General features: G+C 40.4%; 1 protein-coding gene across 5 annotated transcripts in view; it reads left to right on the forward strand.

The window, feature by feature from the left end:
* NKAIN2 (sodium/potassium transporting ATPase interacting 2) overlaps positions 1-19,541 on the forward strand; it is a gene marked incomplete at its 3' end in the record, with an annotated part of 443,436 nt that overhangs the window by 327,582 nt on the left and 96,313 nt on the right. For all 5 annotated transcript variants that reach the window (XM_080999765.1, XM_080999762.1, XM_080999761.1 and 2 more), the window contains one exon: positions 18,822-19,022. In XM_080999765.1, coding sequence (XP_080855891.1) covers positions 18,822-19,022 — 201 coding nt within the window. The remainder of the gene's footprint in view (positions 1-18,821; positions 19,023-19,541) is intronic.

Below are 19,541 nucleotides of genomic sequence, written 5' to 3' on the forward strand. Positions count from 1 at the left end.
ACAATAAAAACACACCATCTGCATCTGTCATGGGGCCCACTTTTTTTTCCCTTTGAAGCTTTAAGCTGCAATTCATGAAATTTGTTGCATTCATTGATTGGCTTAAGAGGAGTTTGGCAATAGCTTTAAACTCCAAAAACCTGCTTTGAAGCCAAAATGTAGCTGTCATTGAATTGAATTTGATGTTCTAGCTTCCTTGAGAACAATGCCTTGCCTTTCAGAAGAGTCTCATGAAATTTAATATAATTGTCAATCTGATCAAGGGAGACAGGGAGAGCAGTTTATTAACATACTGTAGAAACCAGAGCCTCTTGTCAATCTACAAAGGGTAGGACATGTTGAGAACAGTATGGTGCATAGTTTAGTGTGAAACCACTGAACACACATACAAACTTCTCTCTCTCTCTCTATATATATATATGATTCATATTCACTGATCCCCAATAAAACGTATAATCTTTAGTGAAAATCATGTTTGAACCCATGTAACTTTTTTCATCATGTTCTTATTTCCTTTAGTAACAATTTAAAAGCAATTATGAATGATTTGTTTAAAAATATATTTGAAGAGTACAGCAATTCAGGGGAAAATGTTAGCATACTTTGAATTGCCCTTCTACACATGATCTAGTGGTAACTATGCAGAGATCTATCACCATTTCTGTAAACATGGAGATATGCTTCCTCTGCTGAACTGAGCAGGGAAACCCACTTGTGTAAGTACTATGTTGCTGTATTGCAGAGACTGTAGAATTCTGGACTATGCCACAGTTCTGAAATTCTTAGACTGTGCATTGTGTGTCATTAGATCTATTCATGCCTTCAATATTCATGAATACTACAGTAGCACCTCGGATTAAGAACAGCCCTGTTTACGAACTATTTGGTTTAAGAACTCCGCAAAACTGGAAGTAGTGTCCGGTTTGCGAACTTTACCTCGGTCTAAGAACGGAAGCTGAATGGTGGAAGGGCACCGGTGGCGGGAGGCCTCGTTAGGGAAAGTGCGCCTTGGTTTAAGAATGGTTTCAGTTTAAGAGCGGACTTCCGGAACGGATTAAGTTCGTAAACCGAGGTACCACTGTAATTGCATAAAGAGGTTCTCAATAATGAGCCTCTTCCCCTACATAGTGATGCATGCACCAGTCATGCCCCCTTCCAGGTAATGGGCATTCAGAATCAGTCTGAAGGGGGCCTATTCACATAGGGTTTTATCCACAGGGATGGTAACTTGGGTTGACAGGTTACCATTTCTTTAGAGGAAGCCCTTTGCACATACATCTGCCGACCTTTAGGCTGCTTCAGATTACTGCTCATGGCATTAGGTCATAAAGTAGATTGTTAACATGCCTGGTCCTTGTTTTAAAGATAATACTGTTAATGCTGTTCCATCAGCGTTGGGACCATGCCACACAAGGAGGTTTTTTTTAAAAAAAAACCCTTTCCTTCCGTTTCAGTGAAATTTTCCCTGCAAGTTGCTGTTTGACCCTAGAAGCTAAGCTGTTATATGTTCTAGTTGCAGCTTCTTCCCCACTGATAATAGTAGCTTCAGGGAAAATTGTTTTCAATAGGACTGTGGCACATAAGGAAATGGTTGCTGTCCATAGACTGCAGCCACAATCCTGATCGGACGTGGCCACACACACCCAGCAGCTGTTTTTATAAGTTGAAAATAAGGCATGTTTAATGCATGCACACATTCAATATATTGTCTGCTATGGTTCTTTCATTCTTGTCATGCAGAATTTAACGATGAGATTTATAGTATCTATTGCAAAATAGGACCTATTTATGGCAAAATAATGCAGAGTGTGGTGCATAGTTTTCAGAAACCAGGATGAGTCAGAGAAATAAAATTAAATTATCAGCAGAAAATGATGGGTGTTGAATGTCTCATATTGTCCTTCCACTGTGTATATTTGGGGGTGGCCATCAAGACATCTCATAAACTTCTCTTAGTTTTCTACTTCTGTAGAAATGGAGTTTGCTATATTTATGAATAGCAATCATACCTCAGGACAGCAATTAATTCAAAAAGCTAAGTGCAGTTATTAAATCACTAAGCAAAATAATCTGTCTAAATAAATTTTAAAAGAATAATTAGCAGTTAAGCAGGATGCGGTCTTTGCCATGTGATGAGATTAAGAACCAGAGAATTCTATTTGAATACAACAGTAAGCAGGAATGGTGACTGATTTCCATAAAAGTTTGAGCCATATTTCCATATCTGTTTATTAAAACATAGAGACAGCTCATTTTTCAATGAGCATTCATTCACCTAAATAATGGAATTAATATCTACTGCTGCCCTTGTCTGAAGGGCTTAATTTCTCACCACGCTTAAACACCAGTCCTGTTTTCAATACTGCAGCTCAACACAGAAAGTCACAATAAATGTGAAAAGATAATTGGAATGATATCCATTTCCTTTTTGTTCCTTTTTGCACTGTTTTGTTTTTCTGCAGGTGCCCTTTGTATATTAAACCATTGGACTATGAATGAAGGAATGTTCTAAAATAAAATATTGTTCAGTTAAAGAAAACTAAGAAGTTAGTGGGATTCCCACTGATGTACAGTCACAAAGGTTACCAGAAGATATGATTTCCAGACAAAATTGAGAAAATTAAAAAATGGAGGTGTGATTTCCTAAGGAAAACTGTATTTAAACTAATAATTATACATGGAAATTAGTGACAATGTAAAAGCTGTAAGGAAAATCTATGTGCTATTTCATTTTCCAATTATGCATTTTTAAAAACAATGTCATTTTTTATTTTTATTAGACTTTTTTTAGGGGGGGGAAACCCCATTTCTGTCTTTTAAGAAGTATGTATCCCTTTCCCAGCTTTATATAGTGTGAATTTCTAAAAGTAATCACTATCTTAATGTGTGGTAACTAGCAACAGCCTTTCAAAGGAAGTTTCACCTAATAACTGTCCTAATGTTTTTATGATCAAAGAGTGTTCATCTAAAGTTCAAAACAGTAGTGTGTAAGAGAAAAGAGTCCCTGAATAATTAGTGGTTCACAACACTTGTTTCTCTTTATATTAAGTGAGTAGAGGAGTAGAGCTAAAAATCACAGGAAGCTTATGATCTCTAGGATAAAGGAGAGAGGGGCACGAGACACCTAGGCTTCCTCAAACAGAAGTGGATTTGGAATATTTCATCATCTACAGCCACAGTAGGTAAACTAGACCAATTAGCTTCTGAAAAATATGCTCCACGTTCCCACTTTCAAGCTCTCTTTCGGTCACTGTAACCCTCCCACTGATTTTTGGGTACATGCACGCATATGTGAAAACATGCGCACATACATACAACAGACACTTGTGAGCACACTGGTCCCAACAAAACACTGGCATTCTGAACTGTGTGTGCTGGTAGGCATGGCTTGGGAGTCATCATTTTGCGCCACTGCCCTCTGTCAGTTTCCTGAGGAAATGGCAGAAAGCAGTGGGAGTTCCAGGACCAGCCATACCTCAGGCAGCCACAGGTGGTTCCTCTCATCTAGACTCTTCTATTTCCTATACACCCACAGCATTAGAATTCTAGAATATACCCTCATTATATATACATTCCTGTGCACATGCTCATAATTCTGACATTTACTGGCTGGGGGAACTCAAGGTTACATAAGGGGTGTGACTACAGGAATGGAACTCTTCCCAATTCAAGCACAGTGCTCCATTAATGTGGAAGGGAAAAAGCACACTCACTCTCTCTTAACAGTGATATGTGACCAACAGTACAAAGAATCAGTGCCAAATTCACTCTTAAAAGCAGCCATTCCATTATAAAAGATAAGTGCAGAAAGGCCTAAAGATAGTGGCTACATCCTATAATGGGATCATGTGTGCATCATAATAAACCATGAATCATGGCTTACTACCAAGGATCAGTGTACTAATGCATGCTGGTCAATTGTTCTGTCCTGCCCGGCCTGGGAGAAATAAACCATGAGGCATAGCTTAGCACTGCATGTGAACTCAGGCTTTGCTTCTCCACCCCACCCCCACCCCAAAAAAGCCATAACTGCAAGGAACGTTTTGTTCTTGGCTTATTGGAGCCAGGGAACAAACAGCAAAGCAGCAGCAACTTAACAGCATTCATGGCAAACATTGGTTTATTAGTATAATTATTATTTTTTATACCCTGCCTTTTTCCCAGACCAGGACTCATGGCAGCCAACACAAATTAAAACAACACAGATAAAATACAAAAAGCTAAGAACAGATAAAAGACAATTGTTTTAAAGTAATTAAACTCTAATAGGATTAAAATAATATAAAAGAAACCTAATTATAATACAGATTATTAGAATAAAGATAGATATTTATTAGAATACAGATAGGTTTATTTACCTCGGCTTACTACAACATTTGAAGAAACCTACTTATTCAGAGAGCTATAGACAAATGATGACCTTGTTGGCAATGCCTGTTCCTACTGTTGTTCTGGTTCAGCCCCCTCTTGGCTTTGGCGTAGCAGGAGTAGGCACTTCTGCCTCTTCTAGGAGCGCCAACTGCCGAGGATGCACCTGCCTGGCCCTCTGACCGATCACGGACATGCTAGGAGGTGTGGCTTGGGAGTGGACCTGAGGAGAACCTCTTCCCTCTGGTCCACTCTCCGGCCATATAAAGCCAGCCATGCTGGGGCTTTGGATTGAATCCTTAGTCCCTGCTCTTCTGTCTTGGGGTATCCCCTTATGGGAACCTGAAGAGGTGCTTCATGTCCAGATTCCCTGCTTGGGTTTTGATTGGCCCTATCACCTCCACTTGCAGTGATCTTGGCCAGTCACTGGGATGTGATGTATTTTGCAGGGTGACCCTTAACATTGGTCAACCCTGTTTAACCATCAACCAGCCAATGGTTGGATAAACACCCATTGGATACACACCCAATGGGCCACACCATCAGACATCTGTAATCAATAAAGATTTGGTCTTATTTTATTCCAATACTGTTGTCCTGTCTGTTTTGTTGTGCAATAAAATGTCCCCCTCACTCCACCACTGCCTCTACCATGTCTGGGCCCACAATAGGCCTCTTTTCATTTCTAGACTGTGCAAACTAGGCCAACGATATCTGGAGTTACACTTGCACTCTCCTTGCAGAAAAGTAATAGGCACTGTTCCACTACATATGCTGTGTTTGTTAATAATTCCTTTCCCTATAATTTGCCTTTCACTTTTGTGCACACATCTGCTAGATCCTAAGATTTACATTTTTTTGTAAAAGATAAATGATCAAATATAACTAAATATGCTCTCTATTTTTTGAAAGAACATAACTCTGCAAGGACAAGACAAAATGCTGAGAATGCCAGAGATATTGTTGAATTGTATATCTGTTGAAGGCAGTCTCTAAAAAAATCATTAGAACAAAGCGCATTTGAGATGAAATCAGCATGGTGACATCAGAAGTGATAATGCTATATGAATCACAAAAAGGAATGATTAATGGTATAAAGGAGTCACAGTTCCTCATACTGCATCCACCTTTTGGGCTGACTTATTATGACTAAGAAGAGCAAACAGTGAGAAACATTAAAGGGTAAATAGAGAGAAAACCCATTTGGTGCCTTATTGGCCACCTCCTGTTTTTGAATAATATTCAGTAACAAAGGGGAATAGATCTTTCTCTCTCTTCTCCATGAGATCCATTATCTCTGATTAATTTCACATTTTTTATAAAACTGAGTCTCAAAAAGATCCCAACTATTCCATTATGTTCTGAGCAGAATACTGATGGGGCATTATCAGCTTTTTCCAAATAAAAGCTTAATGGTTTGGATGGCAAGGTTAGTTAGGCCAGGTCAGAGCACGCTAAGCCTTTTAGCATTGTGTACGGACAATTCAAATTTATTCATATCTAATGATATAACTGGCTCAGAAGCTTGGAAAGCTTTAAGTACTGAATAAAAGTGTAAACTCTCAAAGCTGAAAAGCTTCAGTTTAAAATCTTGAAGAATAAAATCTTCTAGAAGCGGTCTGGCAGTGAGATCAAAGGTTCATAGGCACGTTTAAACATAGTAGAGATGAACTTGATGGTATTGTATCAAAGAATATATATGAACAGCTTGTATAGTCTCCCGCAGTGGTCCCATAAGAACCATGGATGGTGGGTGTTTCAGGTAATATAATCTACAGTTGTGTCATCAGCCAGTTATACATTTGCACAATATGTGCAAGAATTGTGCATAGAATAATGTATAATATTTCCAGTGATTAAGGAGACTGTAAGGTTATATCCGTTAGGGTTAGACAGTTTACATACATTTTATATGTACATGATCACCTGATGTACATGATTGTCCATTAAGAATAATCTTTGGTGAGCTTTATCTTATTTTTCCTATGTAAAGGGATTGATGATGATGATAAACATTAGTGGCTTTATTTTACGAATAGTAATTCAAAGCAACTTACAATGACAATTACAGCAAAAAGGATTCTAAGGATTTTATTTCTCATGTAAGGTCATCAGTATCTGCTTGTGCATTTTATTGGGTCTGGACTTCAAATCCCATTCAGAGGTTCCCTGGAGCTGTCTACTGATCACAAATCCCCCTCCAGATAGTCTAAGGTCCAAAAAGGGACCCCAGCTGTGTATCTTAATCTTCCCATTATATCACCCTGGGGACCCCTCAGAGATGACTCCTCATTCCCTTAACTGTCTTTGTCAATGTGTGACGGAGATCCTTGTAGTTGTGACCTTTCCAGCTGCCTTTCTGAGGTAACATTTTGGCTGCCCTCATTCTCTCTTGGATCAGGAATCCACTTGAAGGCAATGAACTAGCTTCACACTTCTAATTTCACATCTTCAGCCCTGTATTGGGAAAATTTTAATGTCTGATGTTTTCCAGTCTTTTATATATGCTGTAAGCCTCCCAGAGTGGCTAGGAAAACCCAGTCAGATGGATGGGGCATAAATATTATTATTATTATTATTATTATTATTATTATTATTAGCCGTGCCTCCTTCTTCTTGACAATGTATGGGCAATATCTGTACCTTCATCTCCCTTCAAATCACCTGATCTTTGCTAGGAGGCTGCCTGGCAATCCTTCTTGTTTGTTGTTTGTTATTCCTACAGAGCCAAAGGTCCCTTACATAGTTAGGCACCTTTCTTAGGCAGTGTTTCATAGCACACAGTGGTTTTTTAATAGTTTTTTGGCAATGGATATGCAAGTATAACTAATACATGAATTCAAAAATGTATGTCCTGTGGCATGGCTTAATTTTTAAATATAAGTTATGGAGTCAATTTTATCTGAAAATCATACTTGGGTCCTCTTACATGAAATCTCTTCCTCTATCCAAGGAATAATTGACTTTTTTTTTTTTAGTGTGAAAACAGTGGTATTCTGTGTAATGACACACTTTCCTAAGTATGTGCTGTATAAGACCTATTGTGATGAAAACAGCAAGGTTAAAAATTGCAGCCCTGCCAAGTGAAAATGTCACCAGTTTCCACTGCTGCTAAGAAGACCCAGCAACCTAATTGCTGTCATTGGTGAACACACAAATCGGGCTTCTAAAGTGGGTGTGCTGATATGAGTGAAGACAGTCCTTTGGTAACCCAGTCCCAAATCATCTAGTGTTTTAAAAGTCAATACCAGCACTATAACCTGGACCCCGAAACACACTCGCAACCAGCACAACTGGTGCAAGGCAGGTGTCATATGTTTCAACCACCTAGGCTGAACAGCCACATTTTGCACCAGTTAAAGATTCTAAATCATCTTTAAAGGAGCCTGTGCAGAGCATGTTATAGCAGTCCAGTCTGGTATGACAAGTTGCTGAGAGGTGTGGGAGAGCCAATAGTATTCCAGTGTCATTTACCCTTGCTCCATCCATTCCCTGGTATAAGGCATCCACCAGGGCAACCAAAGCTAGTTCCTTCCTGAAACCAGCCTGGACTGGATTGGATCCAAACAAGGTACATGTCACTGCAGGAGCCAATTCATTAGCAATATCATATACAATTCAGTGCAAGGAAATTAACATTCTATCACTTATTCTCAGTAATTTAATAGTTATGGTGCTTGTGCGTTGTTTGCTGGAATGTTGCATTTCCTTTATTGGATAAACGTATATTCTTTTCATGAAATCTATATTTCACCACATTCTGTTAAACTACCAGCAGTATACTATTAATTCTGCTACTTTGAGTTCACATTTCCTAATGTTTTACAAGATTCTGAATTCTCTGAAGAAAGGGAGGAAGGAAGCTCTCAATATCATTTTCCCCAGCCAGAGCCCTATTGAATAAGACCAGCTTTCCAATTCAGAGTAATAAAAGCATCGATCTTCTAGCTCTCTGACACAGTAGTCCCTCTAATTCTGCATTAGCACTAAACACAAACAAAAAATTTAGTATAAGAAGCCCCAGGAGACAGTTCAACCACATTTCTGCATTTCCCAAGGCCAAATCAGCTACGGAAAACTTAATTTAAGAAACTGACACAGACACCACAGTTAGAATGGTAAATCTGCCGTCTGCCAGATACCGAAATAAAGTTTTCAATCACTGATTCAGCCTTCAGAAATAGGGAGTTTGGTTTCTAGCTGCCTCTCCAGGAAGTCATTCTTAATTAAAGTTCATTGCTTTTAGTGCTGAAAGGTATCTATCTGGAAGGACTTCAGGGAGTGAGGGCTGGTGGCTGAACAGCTTTTTCTTTCATGGACTCAGTTGATTAAAAAACTGGGATGCAGAAAACGCTGCTTTAGAAGCTTCATTGTAAAGATAATGGAAGCCCTTCTGTGCCATGGGGTGTGCCATTTAGTGGGGAGAAGCTGTGTAGAAGGAGGCTGCTGGGCCGCCATAGCAAGGAAGATGAGAAGACTTCCAAAACTCGTTCCACAAGCTGTGTGACCTATCAAGATGCCTTTGCACACTTGCTTCTGGATGTTACGTTTTATGGATCGAGAGGACGGAAGCAAAGTTCATTGACTTTCTCCCTTTCCTAGGGATGGGGGAGAAATTCAATTCAGTTTGCATTTAAAAGTGATCTTACTTAACTGGCACTTTTCGAAACAATGCATGAACGAAAATACAGCAATTATTCAAAATATGAACTTTTGCAGTGCAGTTCTCCAGCCAAGCAATATGTACAAAAATGTATATGTTAGAGTAAAGTGTCTGTAAAAATGCACAGTGAATATATACAAAAATATTAGGGGAAACTGATTTGCAAAGAAAAATGTGTGTATTAGGCAAAATTACACAAAAATGTGTATATGAAAAGTAATTTGCACTAAAATGCTGATAAATTTTCATAAGAACATGTTTTGCAAAAAAATAAAAAATAAACGTATGTAGAAATGAATTTAATGGAAAATGAGAAACTGAAATAAGCAAAATTGACATACTCTCCCAACATTACCCTTTGCTTACATAGCTGCAAGTTTGAGTGGACTTCTAAGTATTCATCTAAGAGAGTTTCCAAGCAAGAACACATAAAGAGCTGAAACAGTCCAAGTTTGTGGCTTCATTCTAGTTGAGCTACATTTTCACTGCCTACAAGAGTAGCTGTAAGGGCTGTATCTACAACTGGACAAGTCAGAGAGCAAATTTCTTCTCACATCACAGGGTGACTGGATGTACTTGGCAGCCTTCTGTATTTCCCAGTACTGCCAAATTTGGGGGGGCATGTCTCTGTTTTATAACAACTAACAGAACTAAGCAATGAATCATGGTTCTGCATCATTCATGTTTGTGCTATATTGCTTGATTTATCTATATTTGATAACTGTACTCTTGACCCAATGGAAGCAGAATGTGTGAACTTGATCCACTGAAAAGGCCTTGGCTTATGGCTACAGGAGGCAATATGAAAAATCTGTCTCTGGTGATAGAGTCTTCAAAGAATATAGCAAATTCCCAGTGGATTCGGGTCTCTAATGGCTGTAGAAGGCCTTGAGTGATGAACATGCATGTGTGAATCACACCAAGAAGTTTGCAGAGTAGTGACAGACTGTGGGTAGGTCAAAACCACCACAGTCAAAGATCCACTGTTTTCAGTGAGACTTTAAACATCAGGACATACCAAGAGGCTTCTGAGTGCTCACCAGCAGGGCCTCAGAACTGTAGTTGTGCTGGAAAGTCCTGTCAAGTTCTTGCTGGGATCACAGTGCTGACCAGGACTATCTTTTCTCTAATGCAGAGCCCTGAGTCTGCAGTGGAGTACTTTTGCACATTGGCTGCTCCTTTGAGCCTATGCATCAACATCCTCCATTGAAGTTCATAGGGCCACACATGTGAACATTGGCCATCTGTGTCAGTAATAAATCATAAGAACATACAGCCTGCTAGACCAGCCAATAGCTCATCTAGTCCAGCATCCTGTTCCAACAGTGGCCAACCAGATGCCTGTTGGAACTCTTCTGAGCACAAGGGCCCTCTCATTTCCTGTGGTTTCCAGCAACTGGCATTCAGAAGCATACTGCCTCTGACCATGGAGGCAGAACATACCATGGCTAGTAGTCATTGATAAGACTTATCACTGGATTGAACAAAGGGTTTGTAACCTTGAAAGACCTCAGTCTCAGAGTCATGTGTTCAGAATTGTTTAAATTAATGGACCTTCAACAGAGCTAGAGTTTATATCATACAGTGATGATTAGATTTCAGTTGTGTAGGAGAAGAGGTGAATAGCACATAAATTGCAGTCCCCTGGTGGAGCCCCTATGGCCTGCTGGTATACATGCAAAGAATACTAAAATATTAGGTGGGCCTTGATCTATTCACCAATATACTTCTCATGTTCTTAAAAAGATCCTGGGCGCTTATGCCTTAACTTTTAAGAGATTGTCTGTATGCATTCTTGGTTTGTGAATTTAAAACACATTGGCAAATCGCATTGATCCTAATAAAAAAGAAAAAATGGGGACCATAAAAGACTGAAGCCAGTTCACGTGTTCATTCCAGGCCATGTCTTCCCCCTTCTATTTTTTTCACAGCCAAAGCTGCCAGCAGGCTATGCACAAATGAGGATTTATGGATCAAGGCCAGTTATGTGGGTTCAACAATACCGAACCCTGTAACAAAAGTGTTTATCCAAACATCTGCTTTTCTGAATGTTTAGAATTTACATTTTCTCCAGTCGCACAAATGAAAATATACAGCATCCAGACCTGTGCTTGGAAACGTGGCACATTTGAATGTGTCTTTTTAATTTTAATGACACATTAAAAATTTAAATAGTTACATTCTTTGTCTCTGCCCTTGAATTTATCACATCCAGGTGGAAGCTCAAGATTATTATTATTTTCTTAAATGACCATAAATATTTAGGTGGCTTTTGCCATCCTTCAGCAGCAGCACAGAGGATGATTGTGACATGTTCATAATGTTAGCTTTTTGGTGCTGCATTTTTAAGCCTCCATTGACCTTTTATTTTCTACAGTAATTGCAATATTTCTCCAGACTGTTTGGACAATGCCCAGAGGATAGGAAGAATCACAGATCCAGGGTTTTTCGGAAGAGTGGGTGGATGGGCTTGCAAAGTTTCTGTTTATAATTAGCAAGTCATGGGTAGAGAGAGAGAGAACATCTTTTTTAAAAAAAAATCCACTTAATTGTTTACTACTTTCTGCAACATGCACAGTATTTAGGAATGCCAGTTCTTTCTACCTATAACTCCACCTATCCAGATAGGAGACCCCACAACAACTTGCAGTGCCATGCTATTCTGGCTTAGTGTGGTTACAGTGAAGACAGAACTGGCTATAGGCATTCAGATGGTTCAGAGGGGATGGGAGCATGAAGAGAAAGCATCAAGTGGAGCACGCACCTCAAATAAACCGAGGCTCTGCTCTTACAGGTTTCATGGCTCAACTCTGAAGACCTGTTGTTGTTTAGTCTTTTAGTCGTGTCCGACTCTTCATGACCCCATGGACCAGAGCATGCCAGGCACTTCTGTCTTCCACTGCCTCCCGCAGTTTGGTCAAACTCATGCTGGTAGCTTCGAGAACACTGTCCAACCATCTCGTCCTCTGTCGTCCCCTTCTCCTTGTGCCCTCCATCTTTCCCAACATCAGGGTCTTTTCCAGGGAGTCTTCTCTTCTCATGAGGTGGCCAAAGTATTGGCGCCTCAGCTTCACAGTCTGTCCTTCCAGTGAGCACTCAGGGCTGATTTCCTTAAGAATGGAGAGGTTTGATCTTCTTGCAGTCCATGGGACTCTCAAGAGTCTCCTCCAGCACCATAATTCAAAAGCATCAATTCTTCGGCGATCAGCCTTCTTTATGATCCAGCTCTCACTTCCATACATCACTACTGGGAAAACCATAGCTTTAACTATATGGATCTTTGTTGGCAAGGTGATGTCTCTGCTTTTTAGGATGCTGTCTAGGTTTGTCATTGCTTTTCTGAAGACCTAAAGGAAGGGAAAACCTGATGTCCTTCAAGTATTTCAAGCAGGAGGCTGGAGCTGAGGAAGGCTGTCTAGATCGAAGCACCTCCTGCTACACTCTTAATAACCTGCAGCCCATCCTAAAGTAGGTTGAGGGTGGCAGTGTGAAGCCCCTATCCCTCTTAACAAGCACCAACAATGAGAAAGAAGTTCCCTGATGCCCTGAAAAAATCTCAATTGCCTCACAACCTTGCTAACTCTAAGGTTCTCCTATTAAACTGCCATGAAGATGGGGTTTTATTCCCACCACTCCCTGTTTTCCCTTAGGGAAACTGGTTTCTTCTCTTTTGTGGGCCATTGGAGTCAAGGCCCTAATGTCACCTGTGTCCCAGCCACAATCTGCCTTCAGCCCCACAGTAACTGAAAGCAGGAACCAGATCAACAAATCCCTTCCAGTCCCATGAAGTAAATCCTTGCTACTCTGCAATATGTTGGGGTGCTGGTTCAGTTTCAATAGAAATGACACTCCTGTATGGAAGGAGAGATCAAATACTTGCCAACATGTCTTGGCACAAAGAATGTCAAGGTATGTGCAGTTTTGAAGTCAGAAGTCAGGAGTCAAGTTCCTCTTCTCTCAGTGCAAAAAGCTCAGCTCTAAGGCATTTATAGTAACATAACTAATAAATTGTGTGTTAATAATTGAAGTGAGTGCCTTGAGAGAGTATTTGCAGATCAGCTTTATCGCATCAACTAAGAATAAAGGTCTTCGAGACTTGGCTGCTGGGCAGGCAATGCCTAGAATCTCTCCGTTTATACATCGTAAATACAAAATTTGAGTATTGTGCTTGCAAAGTTTGCCCTCAATCATGGCCAGCATATAATGACTTTTTGTTTCACCTAACTGCCATTCTGAAGCTGGTAAGATTTTCCTAGAAAGATATATGCTGTGACTCACTGTGAAGCATACAATCCCTCTCCTTTAGATTAATGTAATTTCAACCTTGAAATAGGATGAAAATAATGTGCTGAGGTCCCACTGTTCTCACCATGGGCTATACTCCTGCACTGGTTTTCTCCCTGGCCTCTTGCCATAGTGGATGTTTCAGCGGCCAGTAAACCCACCAACCTATTTTTATGGAGGTTTCCTGGGACTCTCCTTTTTTGTACACTTGCTTCTTGCCCACCCAGAATGCACTTTAAGTCAGAGTTGGAGAACTCACATGCTTGAGTATTCTATAGTGCACATTTTTATCTTTAATACAGTTGTAACCTCTTTCAATTATTTATTAACTCTTTATAAAATATTGATGAAATGGAGCCTTGCCACAAAGCAATTTGCCATCTTGGCTGTTGTTAAGATATTTCACATATTAACTGAAGCAAATGTCAAGTGCAGGGAGCCAAGCAACCACTGCACACACTTTTTAATTTTAAATTCACTTAACAACTAACTGTAGATTTATTTATTTGTATTTCATCCTTCTCCGCTCTTCTGTTGGCTAACCACATTGCTTATAACAAAACTAAGGCCTTTGAAAGTGCACCAAATCAGAGATTTGTACCTGAGTTGGAGTAAACAGGCTGTGGGTGAACCTTATATTGAACTGTATTCTGGGCACCTTTTTCCTAGCTATCACACAGCAACCACTTTCTTGTGTCTATTTCTAAAGATATGTGCAGTGGCAAGAGCTGTGTTCTGCCACTCCCTTCTAGCAGACACTTGTCATAGCATGGCCCAGGGGCCAAAGGCATCACTCTGGATCCCTGGACCAGGCCACACCCTGCACTGGCCCTGCTTTGAACACTCCTTGAGTGTTATTACTGGGTTAGAAAATACTTTTCGCTTGCTGCTTTATAGTATTTTGAAATCACTTCAAATGTTTCATAGGAACTGATTTAATAATGCTAATACTAATAATACAAACAAGCCTACTGCACAAAGGTATCCTTAACCCCTGGCCTACCTGGCAGCTAGTCAGTAGGCCAAGTCCAAAGTCTGAGGTTCAATCCACACAAGCAAAGTCCAAAGACACAGTCCAGGGTCAATCCAAGAAGCCAGGTCTGAACTCCAACAGTCAAGATACAATCCAGAGTCAAACCCAAAGGACAGTTTCTGTAGAGATCCAGGAGCATCCAAGTCAAAGTCCATCAACATGGGCAGTTGAGAAGATGCAGCGCCTCAGCTCTGCTTCCTTTCTGTACTTTGCATGCTGATTGCAGCATCTGGGTTTAACCCTCACCTGTTCCAAGTCTACTCCAGCTAAGGAATCATACAATTCCTTCCAGGGCTAGGGAACCCCACCTGGTTAGCTAGGACCTGGGCTGTGGGCCCTTGCCTTGCCTCAGCCTCCTAAAGCGCCTGTCCTGCTGATCCCTATGACTCAGAGCCCGCTGTGTTTGTGGGAACAGGGGCCTCTCTGGCTCTAGGTCCTGTGGCTCTGGATCCTGTGCACTGACCCCCATTGCCTTGTCATCCTCTGTTATCCCATGAGCACTTCCTTCCCCGTCCCCTGCTTGCCCCGGTGTGTTCCAGTCCCACCTATACCCCTCACCAGGATCCTCTTCCTCCTCTCCATTGTCCTGCAAGTTCATGGCAAAAGGTGACTTGTTGCTTCTGGTCCTGTCCACCACTGGGATACTGGCCTCAGAAGGTTACCTAGAAAGAAATGCAGCCCTCATGTTGAAAAATGCCCCCCGCCCCTATGTTTTAATGTAGGAAATGTGGTGGTGCAGTTCCATATGCTAGGCAGTTAACTGGCAATTTACATTTTCATTTTAAGTGGAGTATGAAAGCTGTTCTCCTTTCATATGATAAGGGACCAGCTGCCATGTTCCATGCTGCTAGAAATTTTAAGGGAGTTCAACGCAACATATCAAGAGATACTCTCTCCACTAAGAGATGTTCCTCATAGCAACATGTCAATTCATGCCCTATTCGGGCTCAGCTAGTATTCAATTGCCCAATGGTTAATCTAGTCTTGAATGAAAGAGCAGAATTCACGTTGTTAAATTTATTGTGGCATGTAGAGCAAAATGAGATGACATATCATGGCAGAAAATTGGAGCTGAGTTGATGTAGTTTTCTTAGTTTCACGTTTGCTTTTATTGTTGAGAAGCACATCTGTTTTCCAGGGTGTTTTCAGCAGTTTCCAGAAATTAAATCTAGTTTTTATTTAATTTGTGGACACTAGAAGAAAATGTTCAAAAACTCCTCAATACTGTTTTTAAGAATTGTGCTGTCCTTGAACTAGCTCACAGGGAAGTTGTACAATCTCTTAGGCTGTCAGACCAAGTCTAAGGAAGCATAGTTCTAAGGAATTTAAGCAAAATCCTTTTTTATACTCCCTTCTCTCCCCAGCATATATGCCTAATAGCCGCTGCCCCCAGCCCTAACAACAATTTCACAATCAATATAAAGGGTGTATTCGTTTAGGTCAGGGAACTTCATCAGGTTTGGCCAGACATACTCAGGAATTGTACAGTTCCCTTACTCCAAAGATCCATGAGCTTTCCTGAATTGTGGGCAAAATTAGAAGCAGCAGAGTACTTGGAGCTTTAAAAATAAGCTTTTGTGGCTTTTTTGCAGTGCTTTTGTGAATGACTTACAAAAATCAGAGAAACAGTTCCATTTTCTTAATATTTGCTTAGCTGTTCAAAACTGCTTCCCATCATTGACTAAGCAAATTCCATCTTGAAACTCGGCAAACAATTCAGTTCAGCTCTACTAGACATGCATTTTTGTGTTTGATACAAGTTGGAATCACTAAGGGCAGGAACGAATTGTTTTGGTGAGGGACTTATAATGTGAGGAAATATAGTGTTTACTGGCTCAACTTACCCACTTGCCTCTTGCCTGTTGACACTATCAAAGATTTCTGAAGAGTTACTATCTAGTTTCAACTGTTCCAACATCAACTGTTCATCTGACATGAACTTGTCTCATCCAATATGTGATTCTTCTTGGTTGTGACTTTGATTGAGCCTGAGGTGTGCATGTGTGTAATCAGCAGTCATCTCTGCAGGATGATTTTTCAACAGGATGATTGGCAAACACCCTATGCTGCTCTACCAGTATCTCTTACGGAAAACCAAGGGCACTGTTTCTATATGGATTGCTTTTCAACTGGGCTGGGGAAGAAAGTCAGTTCAGGTTGCACTGAAAGGCTAGCCTACCTAATTCAAACCTTCCAAAACAATACGTGAACCAAAACAGAACCATCCATTTAAAGGCACACTTTTCTAGCTGTTGCAAAGCACTTTTCCAGCCAAGTAATTTATTTTTAAGAATCATATACTTGGGTAAAATGTACATGCATCTGTTTGTGAAAATAGCATACAATAATGCATTATATGTGGGGGAACTGATTAGCAAAACTTGTGTAGTCGGCAAAAAATGCAGACAAAATGTGGCTATTAAGATAAATTTGCACTAAAATGCTGGTTTGTTTTCCTGAAGACTTTTTAAAAAATCACAAACTGATGAGGAAATGTGGAAAACAGAACCAGAGACTGGAAACCAAGAGAAACCAAAACTGACAGACTTGACCATGTCTACTTCCAGAGGGTGGGTGGGGAATCAGATCAGAGGTGTTTAAAATTATAGTTTCTAAGCTAGAATTCATGAGAGGAGGCATGCCTAGATAAATTCTTTCTTTAAAAAAATTATGTTACATTCTCGCAGGCAGGCCACATGTGAAGTTGTCTAAGCAAACCATGTTTCTAAGAATCCAGCTTGTGCCTTTCCATTGAAATGAACCCATACCTGACCCATTTAGAATCATCTTTTGTCACCTTAAGAATGCCAAGCAAGACACATTTTTGTATATCACCCCCACTCCTGTTTCTCACTTGGACAGAATGCTAAATCTACTTTAATACACTCATTTTCATTAGCAGGGCTTTCAAATATCATCAGGATTTACAAAAGATTGACTATATTCATAGGCAATAAATAAAACTTGCACAGATGTAGCTCTGTGTCCTGAAGAGGAAGCAACTGTTTGTTGAACTGGGATTATAAATTCATCCTCAACATGAATGCTAGTAAGAATGCAATATTGACATGCCAAATGTGTATCAACGCTTCCTGTTAAGTTCTACAGCTTCAAGGCAGCTGTTTCCCTGGCAGTCTTTGAAACACAGATGTTAAACAGAAAACATACGGCAACTACTCAAGGCAGGGTGGGAGAGGTCCCTTGCTATTATTGCAGACATTTTTAGAGTCCACTCAAAATTCATTCAGCCTGTGGTATGCACAGCCGTGTTTTAAGCAACACCTATATTAATAGTGTGTACAACAGCGGTATAAAACAGCATAGTTGTAATAGTGGTGTTTCATCTTAAATTTTGATGCTCCAGAATAATAGATGTGAACAATAATAAATTAATCCACTGGTTTTTGTGCTTTAGTACCAGTTGTTTTATTTAGTTACTAATAAGTTGAGCCTAAGCTGTGCCCTCAGCATACTTATACTACCTAGAAGCGATCTGCACTGTTAGAATTGACAGCATCAATTGCTTGTTGAGTGTTGCAGAGAGTGAAAGCTGGTTTCAGTGCTCAGTGGAATCTGAGGAGACAGCACTGATCTCTTGGGGCTGTGAAGAGCAGCAGCAGCCTTCTAGTGCATTGAAGTTCCCTTGATCAGTGCTTCCCTCCCCCCCCCAAAAAAATCTTAACTTGATTTGCAAAATGTTAATGATAAAAATAGTGGGATTGTCTGCATATGTGGGATTGATTGGGCTCAGAGAGGGCATTTGTGACATGAGGCTTTGCCTTTCCTCTGCATGACTGAGCACATGTGCTGGTTCTCTTTCTCTGGATATTCATTTCTACTGAATGTGCCAGCTGGTGGCAGACTTTCTTTTCGCTGAAAATGCATGAGACAGCCACGGTGCCTTGGGAAATAGCTTTCGGCAATAAGTGTTGCCTTGTGAAGGGTTAGGAAAATAATAAAACAGAGCTGTGTATAAACATTTTTATGGAAGCAGAAGGGGAAAAGACAAGAGCTTGGTGTGATTACAATGTCACATGTATTATACATACATTTTAAGGACATAAGAAGAACCCTGTTGCATCAGGCCAAAAACGCACCTAGTCCAGCTTCATGTTCTCACAGTGGCCAAAGAGATGCCTATGAGATGCCTACAAGCAGGACATGAGCACAACAGCACTCTCCCCACTTGTAATTCTCAGAAACTGACATTCAGAGGCACACCTGCCAGTGGACCCATTTATAAATGTGCCAACCTCTTTGGAACATAAATGGAATGGAAACGATTCAAATTCCAAATTCAGATTCAATTTTTATTTGAGTGTCATGAGTGAATGAGACTTTGAACCCCATACTTCATTCAACTCTCATGATTCTTCTTAATGGATCTATGCAGATGCCTGTTCTTTCTAATGATAACAGAAAATTGGACCTTGATCCATAATCCTACTTCTTCTTCTTTTATCCTCTTGACAGGAAACAGATCTTATACTGACCTTCAATATCTCAATGCACCGTTCTTGGTGGATGGAGAATGGGCCAGGCTGCACAGTGACATCTGTGACCCCAGCCCCAGACTGGGCACCGGAGGACCATCGCTACATCACTGTCTCAGGTTGTGTTCTTGAATACCAATATATAGAAGTGGCTCACAGTTCCCTACAGATCTTTCTTGCAGTAAGTATCCAATTATCTCCTCTTTCAGCACCCTTTTGTGTAGTATATCCCAACAGAGTACAATGTAACTATATAGCTAGATAGGCATAGTTTAAGCAATCATTAAGTTTTAAGCATCTGTTTTCAGTATGAATCGCATTCTTAAAGGATTACTGGTTAGTTGGCATCTGTCTGTCTCAGGAGACAATGGAAGAGTGCGCCTTTGGAGGTGAAATAAAATTGTTGGAAAGTTACAGCATCTGCTGTTACTGTAGAGACTGATATGGGAAAGACAAGTTTTGTTGCAGCTGGGGCAGATGAAGGCATCTGGTTGTGCTGCTGTGGATGCACCAAGGCGTTTCTTTTCTCAGTGGTCATTTGTCCTCTGGTCACTGCTATGGATGCACAACCTTACTTCCTGTCTCCAGGCACTACATTCTAATATTAATAGAGGGTGAAAAGTTAAGCAGTGTACTTCATAATAACTGTAAACTATAGGTCTGGAATGCAAGCCTGAGGGTGCCATGTACACATTCCACA

This window comes from Podarcis pityusensis (assembly GCF_964106645.2).
Source record: "Podarcis pityusensis genome assembly, chromosome: 3".
NCBI lineage: Eukaryota > Metazoa > Chordata > Lepidosauria > Squamata > Lacertidae > Podarcis > Podarcis pityusensis.